This window comes from Pseudopodoces humilis, chromosome 3 (assembly GCF_049639895.1).
Source record: "Pseudopodoces humilis isolate 2021_Gansu_Grassland_sample_001 chromosome 3, ASM4963989v1, whole genome shotgun sequence".
Lineage (NCBI taxonomy): Eukaryota > Metazoa > Chordata > Aves > Passeriformes > Paridae > Pseudopodoces > Pseudopodoces humilis.
In genome coordinates this window covers 15,610,728-15,625,651 of record NC_142202.1, presented here as the reverse complement: position 1 = coordinate 15,625,651, position 14,924 = coordinate 15,610,728, and the positions used below count along the sequence as shown (strand labels likewise).

General features: G+C 49.2%; 1 protein-coding gene across 1 annotated transcript in view; it reads left to right on the top strand.

Annotated features, from left to right (window-relative positions):
• Positions 1 to 14,924, top strand: part of GALNT14 (polypeptide N-acetylgalactosaminyltransferase 14) — a 92,495-nt gene that overhangs the window by 28,879 nt on the left and 48,692 nt on the right. The window contains exon 2 of the mRNA XM_005523277.3: positions 3,945 to 4,114. Coding sequence (XP_005523334.1) covers positions 3,945 to 4,114 — 170 coding nt within the window. The remainder of the gene's footprint in view (positions 1 to 3,944; positions 4,115 to 14,924) is intronic.

Here is a 14,924-nt window from a genome sequence, read left to right as displayed (position 1 = left end):
GCAGCTGGAGGCTGGCCCTGGGGACCGGTGTGACCTGCCTGTCCCCAGTCCCTGCTGGCTCCTCTTGTTTCACCCGACATGCCCTTTCCGTGCTGGCTGCCTCTGGGTGGCCAAAGTGCTGCCAGAACTGCCTGTTCTTTGCGCAGTGTCCAGCCTGGCCTGGCCCCCCGTGCCGTGCAGGGTGCCGGGGGCTGCCTGCCGGGGGACGCCGCGGGCCCGCAGCAGCAGCCGGCTGGGCTGCGTGTTCCTCCTTCCCGCTCCAGCGATCCCTGCTGTACTGTAATCACACAATTATTATGCCATTAAAATGTCATATTCGCAGAAATCCACATAAACAAGGCATTAGCAGTTGCCAGAAAATTGTAGTTTTGCTGCTAATGACCCATTTTCCCCCCACAGAACCACTCCTTTTGTTCTTAAATATTATTTTTTCCCTTCTTTGTTTCTTTGCTATTTTTTTTTGTTTCATTTTGTTTTGTTTCTGAGCTATAATTTAAGAGGCAGATGACGAATTACGTCTTTGCACTGAGAGGCTTTTAATCTTTAATATACAGTTACAGTGAAAAGCTGCCTCTGTGCTTGCTCTGGGCTGTGTGCCCTAAGCCAACAAGGGTGATGGGTGGTTTTGGAGGAGTTGCCTTTAGTGGGTCATTTTTTGGGGGGTGCTTTCCTGAAATGGCAGAGAAAGCTTTTGGGGAGCCCTGCTCTTGGCTGGGTGCTGGTGTCAGATGGAAACTTACCTCCACAATAAATTTGTCTCCATCTTCTTGTGAGTGTCCCTCTTGTTGACCACCCCTGGGGATCCCCAGTGTGGTCTTGGAAGAGGCAACACTTGTTTGCCAAGAGCAGACATCTGCCCCTTGGATACATTTTTATTCTCTTTCAGGCTCATTGAGTCTCTCCAACTCTTTTAAGCATCGACTGTGTTTCCTTATAATTAATACCAGTCATTAAACTGCAGTGTTGAAAGAGAAATTACCTAATTCCAAGAAAAAAAATGAAAATTTATTACTGGTACGTGAGAGAAAATGAATAGGAAACTTGGAGAGATGAGCCCTGTAGAAGATAAATAGAAAGGCAAGTGGAGTATTGACTTGATCCTTTTCTAGTGCAGGGTAATTTGGCCTCTAAAGTGAGTTAGATCATAATAAATTAAATTTAGATTTCTGCACATCAGTTAAATAACTCCCAAGACAGAATTCTGCTGTGAGGAAGAGGTGATAATACATTGCAGAAATACTGTCATGAAGACCTTGTCTGGTAACCTGTAACCAATGTGCTGTCCCTTGGTGAGCAAAGGGGATTTCTTCTGATGCTTTGACTCTCATTCCCTGTCTCTGGTCAGGTGCAGGTGAGAAACAGGGGAGTCCATGTGTGCATGTTGATGAGATTTCCTGCTTCCTGCTGCTTGCAGAGCTGGGAGCTTTTCGTGCTTTCCTCTTCTGCTTTGAGCAGGTATGTTTTGCCGAGGTCAGTGTGCACCTGTGTCTGAGACGAGCATTCTGCTCCAATTTCAGTTACCCTTTTAAGGGAGGCTTGGGATGGAAAGAACACCCAGAAGATTTGGAAAAGCAAATGACCAACCTCCAGTATCTACCTCTGGCTGAGAAAGCGAACCCAATCCCTGGTCTTGTTTTGTGGCCAGATAGGGATTAAAACAACTCTTTAATCTCTGGCATCTAGTTACTGTTGATCTCAGGTGTGTATTTAATTACCCAATATTTAGTTTCCATCCCACTGATAGCTTTTCTCAGCCCAAAGAAGAGAACCTGGGTGAATCAGGGTGGGCTGGTGTCTTTCAGGTGGACATTGCACAGGAGTATTAATTAGTCACTGCAGAGTGAACTAGGAATGCAATCCTGGAATGCAAGGTATACCCAGAACAGGATGAGAGGTGAATACTGTGGGGTAAGGCACTGGTGTTTGTCCATGTATCCATTTAGTACTGGGACCCCATCCCTGGTAAAAGGCCGTTAGTGGAGTTGGATGCTGGAAAAATGGCATCCCAGACCATGGAGGACCCTGCCATGTGTCAAGCCCTGCTTCTGCTGCCTGGCCAGAGCATTGCTGCCCTTGCATCAGATGGAGAAGCTCCAGTTTTATTGAGGGAATCCACCAGCCCTCCCACCTGAGCCATCAGATTCTTGCTCAGGTGCACCCTTCTAGCTGATCCAAGGCTGTCAGGTGTAACTGACATCACAAAAACCAAAACAACATATATACACACATATATAAACACATCTTACAGCCTTAAATGCTGTGTGGCCACTTTTGGAAGCCATTTCTCTTCTTATTAAGTTTGATAAAGCTAACTTTTATTTTTTCTTCACAGCATTAAAATTTAGGGACTGCGGCTCCGGTGGTTGTTTCAGGAGTGCCAGGCCTCCTGGGGTCATCGTGAAATCTTATAAACATCAGGCTGTCGGTGGCTCCGCGATGCAATCGCCTCACTTTTCCCTGATCTTTTACTGTGGTGCTAAATCATGTTTTGCAAGATGCCTTAGAAAAAACATAAACAGCATTTATCACCCTGTGCACGTCAGCCCTCCCGAAAGTCTGCGGCCGGGTTATATGCGTCCTCCTCGTAAAACTCCTGCAGGGACCTTACTGGTTTCATAACTTTCTCCCAGCCTTGAATAACTTTATTCCAGTCCTGAATAGCTTCCTCTCAGTATGGCTGGTGACTCAGAGGTTTCTTCTGATCTTCTTGCACTGGGGTAGGTGCTGGAGGAGGTCCTGAGAAGGCCATGGGGTCTCACCAGGGGAGGATGAATACAACCCTGTGTCTGGAAACCCCCGCATCCCTGGAATTTGTTGGTTCTTTGGGAGTGCTCGTGTCGCCGTAACCCGGAGTGATGTGGGGTGTCCTGTGGCTGGAGGTGCCTGGCTTGCTCCTGTGGTGGTTCACTTGCAGGAGCTGGTGCTCCCTCCTCCCCTTCCTGTGACTACAAAAAATGCACTGCCAGATGCGAGTAAAATCAATTACGGGATAAAAATCGCCCTTTTCAAAAGCTTCATTTTGCGCTATTAGCAGGCAAAATCGGCTTTGAGATGTTGTGAACTGAGAAGGGGGGGGAAAAAAAAAAGAAAAGCAGAAGAAAAGATCAATTATTGGATAAGATCACAATTTTCTTTAGGGCTGAGTTGTCTGTAAATGTTTGCATTTCTCAGTGTTACAGGTAGGCTGAGATCAAAGAGGTTGTGCTGCTGTAGCGATGAGATCTTATCGGCGCTGTTTTGTGCTGGCTGCCTCAGATGCTGCCAAAGGATGCTTAAACCCCGACAGCACCGAGCCACCAAGAAATGCTTAAACCCCCGAAGGTTGTTGAAGCTGCTGGGTAACCCCAAAATGCAGTGCTTCCATCTTTCTGGAGTTGGGGGGGACCACACAGGCACGTGCTTCCCTGCTCTTCTCCCTGCGGTGGGGCTCCGTGGGAGACGTGTGGTGGCAAAGATGGACTGAGATTGGGCTGGGAGCATGATAGCCCCCTTCTTCCAGGGTCCTGTTGCTGGAGCTGGGGCTAGGATGTGGCTGTGGAAATGTGGGATTACTCCATTCCTACCCAAAAGGTTATGGGGGTCATGTGATGTAAAATACCTTTGTTTTTTGGCTGGAGGGAAATTAAAACAATTACAAAGCTTTTGTGCTGTTACATTTTCTTGAGTGCTGCTTGAGATGTGGATCCACTGAAGACCTGAATTTGGTTTCAAATTAGTCATTTTAATTCAAATTGGCAGGCTGTATTTGACATATTTTTTCGGGACGTAAGGATGAAAAATAAACCCTGAAGACCTGATGGGACTCCTCGTTAGCCTGCCCTTGCAATGCTTGCCCAAGTTGCAGGGCTGACTGGCCTCCGGCGGGGCTTGGGAGGACCTCTGGAGCGGGGTCAGGCGCCCTCCGGTCTCTGCTCTCTCTAACGGGGCTGACTTTGTGCGCGCAGGAATCGGACGTGGACTGGGACGACCTTTGGGATCAGTTTGAAGAGCGGAGGTACCTGAGTGCCCGGAGGTGGAAGGGCGGCGAGGACCCGTACCGGCTCCATGCCTTTAACCAGCGGGAGAGCGAGAGGATCCCCAGTGACCGCGCTGTCCGCGACACCCGCCATCACAGGTTCTGCCTCCCCCTGGCTCCTCCTGATCTTGCTCACCAAACTTCGTGACAGGGGGACATAGTCCTGTTCCCCTTCAGGGCTGTGGTTTTGGGCTGCCAGTGGGTGCTCTTGGGATTGGGTCTGCCTGCGTTGTATTTCTGGGATTGAGTCTTTCCCTTTGCTTGATTTCTTGGCATGTCTGGAAGTCTTAAGCCTGTTAATTGAAACTGTATAAATTACACCAGGACCATAGGAAAAGAAAGGAAAGGCCTTCATTTTCCCTTCAGAAAAGTAATGGGTTTGCAAGAGCAAGTTTCAGTGATAGGCAAAGTCTTAACTGGTGGTGGGAAGTCTTGCTTTGCAGACGATGCAATGAGGTGATGCAAGTAGGATAAAATAACTGTTAAGGGTTGAAATTGCTCTGCAGAGAGAAGAGTGGGGAATAAGGGGTAATTGCTCTGTGGGGAAAAGAGAAGGGTAATATTTGTTGGGTTGCTAGCTGCTGCAGCACCCACCACTGAGGTAAAAAATATCCTTTGATGCCCAAAGGAACTCTTGGGAAAGGCAGGGAGGGAGGATTGCAGCAATGGTTGCTTGTAGCTGCACTCTCTAGTCAGTGTGAGAAGGGTGGGGTGGGAATTTTGGTGCACCCTTCTTGCTGAGGTGTCAGCTGTAGTCTCCCTTTGGTTGTCTTTCCTAACTCACTGGGGAAGAGCTACCCTTCCAGCTGAAGGTCAGTGGGGTTATTGTTAGTTTGCTGGATGGGGTGCTGTAGGGATGTCTCAGAGGGGAAGGAGAAGCTCCCAAGGTCCCCTCGATCCAGTTTTCTTCCTTGTCATATTAGGACACAGCATGTGCCTGGCCCCTGCTGTCGGTCACCAGTCCACAGCTGGTTGAAAGCTCTTTCTGTGGAGCTGTGCCTGGCATTATGTCCCAACTTGCTGGCAGCAGCTGTCTCTCTAGTGCCTTGTCCTAGGAGCCCTTTTGGACAAGTCCTGCTCTGGTGAGAGCTGTGTGCTGGACCCAGCTGTGGCACCCTGCTGCCCCTGTTGCACCTTCCTCCCAGATCAGAGTGACTCCACTCCTGGCATCTGACCCAACTCTGAACTTCCCCTATTCCAGTTCAAATGCAGCACTCAGGCTGAAATGCTGACACAGCACCAGTTCCCCAGCCCTGTAGCAAGCAATGTGCTTATTTATTTATTTAGCTTCTTTTTGTTGGAAGGACCAGATGCTCCTTTCTCCGGAGAAAAGCTGTCAGCCCTGACGGACGCCTGTTATAGCTGAGCAGAGAGCGAATGTGCTATTCCTGGAGAGAATTAATGCCAGGGATTTTAACCATCTGCCCTATTAAAAGGGAAGATTGGCTCGGTTGCCCCTTGCCTACCCTCACTGTGCGGTGGCAGTCACCTTGTTCCTGGGCGGGCAGGCATAGCACTGAGTGCTCCTGTGAAAGAAAAGTTCTCATTAAGGAGGAAGTGAGGGCACAGCACATGGGAGGGGCTGGGGCTAATTTAATTTGTTTCCAATTTCCTTAACCCGGTAATTGGATTCTGATTTATTGAATATGCCTGAAGAACGCTGCGGATGATGCACCATTAGCCAAGCATTAGAGTGGCCACGGAGGAAATGGAGCTGCCGGCAGATCTGGGGGAGGCAGGCGCTGATCAGGAGGATGGAGGAGGGAGAAGGATCTGGGATTGGTGGTTGAGAGAGAGAGGAAAGTACAGAACTGAGCCCTCTCTGGAAAAGTAATCCTTACTTACAAGCACAGGTGTCCCAGGAGCTGCTGCAGGTGATGCTCAGGCCCTGCCATGCAAACTGGAAGCTGGTCTTGAATTGTGCAGCAGAAATGTGTGGGAAGGCATGGATAGGCATGGCCTGCTCTTAGAGCAAGGAGAAATTGCTGATGGCTGTGCAAGAACATACAAAGGGAATCCAGCATGGGGTTGACTAGATGCCCTCCTGTGAAGGGGAGAGCAGGATTGTGTGGACCAGGCTCCTGTGGGAGAAAGCACACCCACAGTGCTTGTGCTGCATGTCCTACTGGAGGCTTGGTTTCAATGGAGAACCTGGGTTAAGCTGCTCAGAGTGTCAGGTCTCAATTCTGCTCCAGTTGACTTTGGGGCAATTCAGGACCCCACAAGAAGGGGTACCAATGTGCCAAGAGGCTCCTGCCCACCTTGTGCGAGGATTTTAGGAGGCTTTGGAGAGGGTCTCGTCCATCATTTCAGCTCACTGCCATTGATAAGCAACTTCTCCTTCAGCCTCTCAGTCAGATGTGCTCTGTTCTGTGACAAGGTTTCCAGTGTGTTGGTTCTCCATCCTTCATTGCCTCTGTATGACGTGTGGCAGCACCAAGATGCATGGACTGTCAGACCATGGTAATGCCCAGAGACCCATACATTATGTCCTAATCCTGGGGACTGGGATGTGGGAATGCTGCTCCTTACAGCTTCTCTGTGGGGTGTTTTTCATTAGGATGGTTGCAGAAAGTTTTTTTGGTGTTTTCTCTGCTAATCCAGCCAAGTATCTGGACTTGCCAGTGATAGCTCAATATACAAAGTCTGGCAAGGGCTGAGCAGCAAGCTCCTTGCCAGGAGGTCATGGAGAGGGCAAATACTTTCAATGGGATAGGATGTGGCACTGACAGCCAGTTGCTTAGCAATGTTTGCTGGATTGATTTTGTTTTTAAATTGCAGCCAGTGGAATAGTTTCAGATGGAAAGGAGTTGCAGTGTTCCAAGAAATCAGAGCAGGAGAAACCGTGGTGGCTCTCTTTGTCTACCTCTGGTTAGTGCAGGGCTATGAACTTCAGCTTGGTTTGTGGGTGATTTCAGCCATGGAACTGTCATGCTTTCTGTGCACTACCTTGTGTCACTTGGCCTGGGAGATCTCACAGCTGGAGCATCGCTCCTGCTGACCTTCCTGTATTTCGCTGCTGTTCCTGGTTGCATGTTGACTAAGCCCTTGGACCACATAAAGGGCTGCCTTTCTCCAAGGAGAAGACCTTGGATGGCCCTGTGGTGGTGCATCCCATGCCCACCAAAACTCAAGGTTAGAACATCTCTGTGATTGCATAGCAGACTGGACCTGGAGCTCGGTGGCACATCCAGACTGTGCACAGCCAGCTCATGCCTCTGGAGTGGGTGGCTAGTCTCCCTCCACCATGGTAGCCACATGCACTTGGGATTACCTCATCCCCACCTCCTACAACTCCCACCGTCAAACTGCGGGACTGAAACGGCAGTGAATGAGTCAGTGCCAGGCGTGAGTACAGGGAGGGGAGAGGAGCTGAGGTTTCCAGTATTGCTCAGCAGCTTGGAAAGCCGACAGGGAGGATGTGTCGCAATCAGCCAGAAGATTTTGTCGTGATGGCTCCTGGGCTTTTTCCATCTATGGCAGACAGCTCCTGGGGAGGCTGGTATTCACCACGCCAGTGCTCCATATGCTGCTTGGGCTGACCTCCGCCTCCCAGTACTCTGCTGGGTTTGATGGATGTGCAGATGCTGTTGTGGCTGCCAGGCTCCGTGGCCGGCACCGGCCTGAGCGGGGGTTTGTGCTGGCTGAGGGTGGCAAAGCAGAGAGGGGAAATCAGGGACAAGGAGAGGAGATGAGAGGCTGGAGGAGAGGTGAAAGCCTCCAGCAGACTTCTCCAGCTATTGCAAATCACATCAGCCAGCTTCAGGCATCTCCCAGTGTCTGTTTTCCTCTATTTGTCTTGCTTTTTACTTCAGCAGTGCCAGTACATGTTTAGTAGTGCTGTCTCAAGAGCTGATAAAGCAAGAAGACTGGGGATGGAGCCCTCTCAAATTCTAGCATAAGACTCATTTTTGAAGTTCCCTCCTTCCCTGAGTCGCAAGTGCTTTACAAGAGGTCCTACCTACCCAGCTGAAGTTTAATTTTACTTAAATCTTGATCTTAGGGATGTGTTTGTGTATGTGTGTGTCTGAAATAGAGAAAGCAGCTGCTAAGATCAAGTTGTGATTGAAACACAGCACTGGCAGGGATGCTGCAGGCATGAAGATCAGGTGTTGCATTGTCTGCTGAAGGTGAGAGCATCCTGGCAGACCAGAAGCGAGGTCCTGCCAACTTGTACCCCATAAAAGCTCTACTATTATAGTGTGTCCTGTTCTCTTTGAGGAGAACAGCACACACTCAGTATTTCCTCCAGGTTTCTTCTCTTAAATTCCTGTGCTAAGCCAGCTGGAGAGTGTCCCTTGGGTAGCAAGGCTGCTTAGGACTGGTTGCTCTGCTCATATGGACTGTTTATGGAGGGATGAGAAGATGCAGGTGATGCCTGTGAGGTTTCCCTAAGGCAGAGCTGCTGTCTTGTATTCTCAAGGTCCAGAAATGTCAGGATTTCAGCCCTTGGGCAGGAGCATTACACACTGCAGTGCTGCTTTGACCCATTAATTTCAGCTTGCATCCCGAGGGTGCAGAGCTTGCACATTCCACGTCACGGTGGAGCAGCTGTGGTTGGGGTAGGCAAAAATACCTGGGTGTGTTGAGTGTGGGGATGACTGGGAAGAAAAGGTGGTCCTGAGAGTCACCTCTGCTGAGTGTGGTACCTGTTACATGGCCTCCTGGGGCTGAGGGTGGCTCTCTGCCGTTCTCTGTGTCCCACTTGGACACGGCTGGTACATGGGAGCGCATGTTGGCATCCCTGTGCGGATGACAAGAGGGCAGCTGTGGCACATGCAGGCTCTGGAGTGGCTCCATTTTTGGGTGAGTTGATGATTGCCGCCCAGGAGTGGCGAGTGCTGAGAATATGGTGATATCTTCTTGGGAATGAGGAGTTGAAGTGGAGAAGAGTAGGTTCTGACATCTTTGCCTTTGGTGTTCAGGATGTTTATGATGCCCTTAGACTTCTCACATTGCATCTCTTCTTCAAACTTCCTTTCCATCCAGACCAAAACTACTTTGAGGTTGTTCTTGAGGTGGACACTGGGTCTCAGGGAGCTCCACACTGGGATTTAATCATCTTACCTTTGTTGCTTGGTTTCTTGAGAGTCCCCAAAGGAGCAATGTAATGTCTGGAGAACAATATGTATGGAAAAGCCCAGGCAGGACAGAGTAGGGGCTCTGCTCTGCTGTCCTCAGTGGTACCTGGACATCAGACCTGCAGAAGCAGGTAAGTTCCTAGGGTCCCTAGGGTAACCTTTGGGTGACCAAACCCACTCTGAATTTGAGGGAAGGTTTGTAGGGACCTAGATGGACCTTGCACAATTGAGAGCAGAACCAAACCTATAGATTTTTGAGGTCTCCTGTTACCTTTCACTTTGCTGACTCCATACATTTCTTACTCTGGACTGTAGCTGGGTTAATCCACTTTCCTGTGTAATGCAGACTAAGTCCTGAGGGATTATTATTTTTAAAATGTGCTTATTCAAGCAGTGTCTCACAAGTTGCTGACTCGGGGTGTGCTGTGTGGTAGACCAGGGCAAGTAGTGGTGTGGGCAGTGGTGCGTGTGGTTGTGGTCTCCCTGTGCCTGATGCTGCTGGGTGCTGCATCTGCTCGGGGCAGAGGGGGTGGTGGGGCAGGTCTGAGCAGAGGAGCCTTGAGTGCAGTGCAGATGGATGGACCCCTGCCCATGAGGTTGGATGAAGGAGGGAGCCAGGTGAGGAGGATGGTGGAGAGGGAGTGCTCAGGTGCTGCCTCATCTCTGGACCTGGCGTTGGTGAAAGCTGGACGAGGTGTCCTCGTGTGGCCAGATGTCTGTGCTGCTGGCATTGCTCTGTCCTGTACCCTCTTGTGTGGGTGCTCCCCCATGAGAAGGGTGGCAGCACCTTGTGTGAGATTGGGGTGGCTCGGTGTAAGAGGGTGCAGGTTTCTTCTTGCCTTTGGGGCTCATTATTTGCTGCTGGGTGGCTGTCAGCAATGCCCTGGAGTGTTTTTCTGTAGCTTGATATGTTACTCCAGCTGTTACTCTGTTTTCTGGGCAGAGCCAGGATATTTGTCATTGCATTGCAAAATAAGATTTATCACATTTAGGCAAAATCCTGTATGTGTGAGGGCTGTCTCTGGTTCTTTTGCCTGCAGAGCATTTTGGGGCTGAAACAGCTGGGCAAGAGAAGATCTGGGACAGCCCTGCCCTTGGTTTTGGTCTTCTTATTTCTAGTGACAGCAAGAGCAGAACATGACCCTGCAGGGCAGCAGGTACACAAATCAGTGGTGGAAAACACATTTTACACAAAAGTATTTCCATTAGGAAACACCATGATTACTTTTTTCCCTTGGACATCAGACCCCAAGAAGTTCGCTCTCGGCACTGTGTTTTGCCATCACCTCTTTAGGCTGAGATGTCTCGGGATGAAGATACGAGAACAATCCTTCAGGTAGAGTAGGGGCTTGTCTTGTCCCTTTGGGATAAACTAGAACTGCCTGCATTAGTCAAGGTCTTGGTTCTGCCCTTGATCAGATAGCTTTTGTGGCCTAAATTTGAAACTTTCATGCTGATGTGGAGTGTTCACCTCACATAGTGGCATTTGCACTTCGTTTTCTGGGTGAATTTGCACTTGAAAACTTCAAGGGGGTTTGAGGAACCTTTTTATGATCAAAACGCAGAGATTGTTTCCAGGTAGCACAGAGAACAAGGAATATTGAGATTGGCAATTCTTGGCAGCTAAGCAAGGAAAGCAAGACAGCTATTAATCAGAAACCGGCACTTCATAAAATCATGGAATAATTTGGGCTGGAAGAGACCACAGGAGGTCTCTGATCCAGCCTCCTGCTTCAAGTTGGGTCAGCTCTGTAATCAGCCCAGGTTTGTCTCAATGCAGAAAGCAATGAGCCCAAAGGGACTCCTGCCTCTCAGGCTTGCCCCAGCATTTTGTAGAAGCTGATGTAATTTAAAAACCCTGGTTGCACCACATGGAATTTGTAGTTCTTTCCCCCCAGCTACCTGTGTTTGTGAAACAAGCTTTGAAGGTGCTTGAGGTGCTGTCATATCCTCTTTTGGTGTTCATCACTTTTGGGTGATTCACTTAACTACCACACTCATTTATCTTCTCTGGTTTAACACTGCAAGGCTTTGCCAATGGTGGGGTTGAGACAGGCTTGAGAAAACTTGGTCAAAGACAAAAATCCCATGGTGTCTCCACTCCATTATGTTGCCTGAAAATGGAGAAAAATATTCACTGGACTGTTTTAGCACTGCAGAAATCCTTTATTTCATGTTTTCCTGCTTCTGCTGGAGCTGGTATCTGGTACAGGTGTAGGAATACCTGCATTAAGGTGCCTCTTTCTGATAGTTGCACCTTCTGTTCCTGGAGAGCTCATGCAGAAGTGTGAGGGGTCTCTTTGGGGACTTACCAGCTCTGAAGTGAGCTGGACACACAATCCTGGGAAATAGCTGGTGAGTGTCCAGCTCCCCATGTTGGGAGTATCTGTGGCCATCCCAGTGTCTGTGACATTTTCTGCCCCATGTTTTTGTCTGGTGCAGGTGGAAGGCTCAGCTGATGGTTTCTGAGACAGGGACTGTGGCTTCAGGGGATAAAAATCGATGAATGCAATGATCTTTTTTCAAATGTCTTTCTACATAATGTCTTTTTTTGAAGATTTCTGGGTTTGGGGTTTTTATGGATGTGTTAGGGGAAGAAAGAGTAGATGAGAAGGGTCTGCATGAAATGGGATTATAGTGGGTTTGAGCTCTGAGAGAAGTCGCATTCCTTGGGGATGGCTGCCCATGTCTGAGCTGGGATCTATCCTTGGCCAGCGCTCCTGGCTAGACCATCATCCCAACATTCACTTGCCCTGAAGAATCTGTTCTTCCTTCCTTGGATGTGACAGGACTTCTGCCATTGCCCACGCTGGATCTTCCCGTGCCTTTCCTGGGAGTTGGTGTGCTCCCTGGGCATCATGGGCACACAAACCACCCTGTGTGACTTGCACAAACTTCCGTGGAAAGGAGAGAGACTTTCAGGCACTGAGATACCAATCCAAACCCAGATACCTGAGGCAGCCTATGGTACTGCTCTGTGCCCTCCAAGCCCTGCTCAATCACTCCCTGGAGCTAGATGTGGTGGGTTGGGTCACTCAGAGTTGTCTCCTTGGTAGGGACACAGGGTCATTGTCACCACCAGTCTAAGTGCGTCCCAGGAAAAGGAGCTCCTGCCACCCTCTTAATTTCAGGGGTGCCATGTTTTCCTCACCCTAGCAGTCCAGTGGCTTTACTCAGGTTTTTGGAGCACAGCTCAACTGATCCCAGGTTGCAAATCGTGCCCTGGAGTCATGGGCGCTGACTCTGGATGTTGTCTGTCACCAAGGGGCAGGAGCTGAGGTGAAGTGAGATGCTGCAGTTTTGTATCTTAGGGGCTGCCTAGAGAAAAGGCAGGCTGAGGAGCTTGCATAAAAAAATGGTTCTGGAGGAAATGCTGGGGCTGGGGGAGACTGGTGTTTCTCCAGGAGCAGGGTTGATTGTGTTTTGATTGTGGCTGCTGCAGGGAGGTGGCAGATGTGACAGTGCTGATTCTGCAGTGGTGGATTTTCAGTGCTATTCCTCCCCTCTTCTTTTTCTTGCATGAGAAGGATGAGGGTAACTTGAGAAGCAGCTGATGGAAGTGTATAGGCGGGTGTTTGGGATGCAGGACGATGTGCCAGTTAAGTGGTTGTGTTACTCATTTTTTTTCCTGGAGGGCAAAGCTACTTCCATCTGAATGGGCTGTGCAAGGAGTGTGAGTTATGGCACTTATCTGCACAGCGAGCAGAAACTATTCCTGAGCTGTATTCTTGGCTAAAAGATGTCTGCAGACCAAAGGGGATTGGCAGGGTGGGTACTGGGGAGTCTAGGGACTTGGTGTCTTGCAGTCTGGCTGCTGGCAGTGGGGATGACTGGATTGTTCCAGCAAATATCATGGTATAATACTAAATTTTTTGCTGCTGAGTTTTGTTTATTCAAGTTGTCCCTCCTCCCAGCCCCTCAGTGCCTTGCTGGGTGGGAAGAACATCTGCATGGGACAGGCGTCCTCCCAATGAGAATCTGAGGAGCTCACAGGGGACCAGGCACAACTTCCATCCCAGCTCTCCCTTCCCTGAAGAACACCTTTATTTTGTGTTCCTTGACAAAAATTGCAGTTTCAGAGGGAAAAAAGCTGAGAACATTCCCCCCCACACCCCACACCCCCCAAGTGATGTATTTCTTTCCCCTGAGTCATTTTGGCTTTGTTTCCCTATGAGACAGTTTTGATTTCATTTTGGAAATTCCCCACTCACCCGTCCACTGGATTTTGCCAAGAAAAATGTGTGCACAAAACAGCTCTGGGTCGATCAGAAATGACCCTTCCCTTGTCCTTTTTCAGTCCTCCCGTTTTCCCTGCTTGCATCCTAGCCCTGTGGAGAGATGTGTACTGTACTGAGGATTTCTGTGCAAGCACTGGGGGACCTTCTTCTACACAGTCTCTATGGGAATTTGCTTCAGTCATTAGTTCCCCCATGAGACTAGATTTGGTTTTGGGATGGGAGAATTAGGAGAGCCCATGGGATTTCCCTTTTGTTGTGCAGAGTGGGATTTCTCTTTTGTTGTACAGACTGGGGCGCTGGAGCAATAAGGGAAGAGTGCCTGGGGAGAAGGAATTGGGACTGGTGCTCCGGTGTCAGTCTTGGCTGACTAAAGCATCCCTGCACCAGAGGGCATGGAATGGACAAGAAGAATGTGTACAACCTTTGAAGAGAGGGTTTTGCCTCTGTAATATTCTGTGGCAGGTTGGTTTGTGTTGGGGACTAACTGCTGGTGAGATGCACTGTTAGCCCAGAGTTGAGCCGTTGTCTATCCATCAATACTGCGCGTCTCTCTCCAGCCTCCAGTCTCATGCTCAGTCCCTCGGGAAATGGCAGAGCTACTACTGACAGGGCTAATTATTCCTCAAGACAGAAGACATGTGATAAAATATTAACCTTTTTCAAAAACAGAGCCCCAGTTAATTAGCTCCACTTTTGTGACACATTCACCCAGAGATAAAAGCTCGTTCCCCAGATATCTGTCTGTGGAGCAATGATCTTTCTGCATGTCCCTGTCACAATGCGGGGCACAGAGGAGTGAGAGCTGGGAACTGAATAAAAGACAGTGACCTGCCATTCACTGTGCCCTGAGGACAAACTGCTCCATTTTAAGGTGAGCAATGGCTGGGTATGGGCACTACTGCTTTTGTTCAAGATCCTGAAGCTGGAAACAGAGTGGGTGGTGGGATCAACCTTGCTCCCTATACCTGGGCTGTGTCTGCGTTGTCAGTGCCACTTCTCTGGAGCTTGAGTTTGGGGGCTGCGTGGGTAGACAGGGTTCAGTAGAGCTGAGTGAATAATGGTGTTTCAGTTCTTTGGTTATTTAAGAGAAGGAAAAGCCAGGAGATAGCAATTTCAGGATAAACCAAAAGCAAAGCTGTTGGTTAATCTAAAAGCAAAAAGACAGGAAAACTTAAAGCCAAAGGGATCTGTTTTTCTCATCCTGAAAAGGGAAAAATTTCATTTAGATCTCAAATGTTTTTGACACTTTAGTCATCTAGAAATGACAAGCTGTATTTAAAAGCAAGTGATTTTGTGTATCAGATGAAAAGTGCACATTGGGCTCCTGAGGAACAAACGATGTGCTGGAGTGGAAGTGATGCTTCAACGTGCGTTGGCGGGTGCAGGAACCACTGGTGGGAGGCAGTCACTGCACCAGGAAGAGGCTTCTTCCCAGTGGAGGGAGAGATGGGGGTCTCTGACAGACCAGGACTGGCTGCAGACTCAGCTCTGGCCCTCGGGATGGCTCTGCCAACATCAGTCAGTCTGTGGGGGCACAGGATTTCCTTCTTCAACCCCAGGTGTCTCCTTCCCTGCAACAGACTGAAAGGA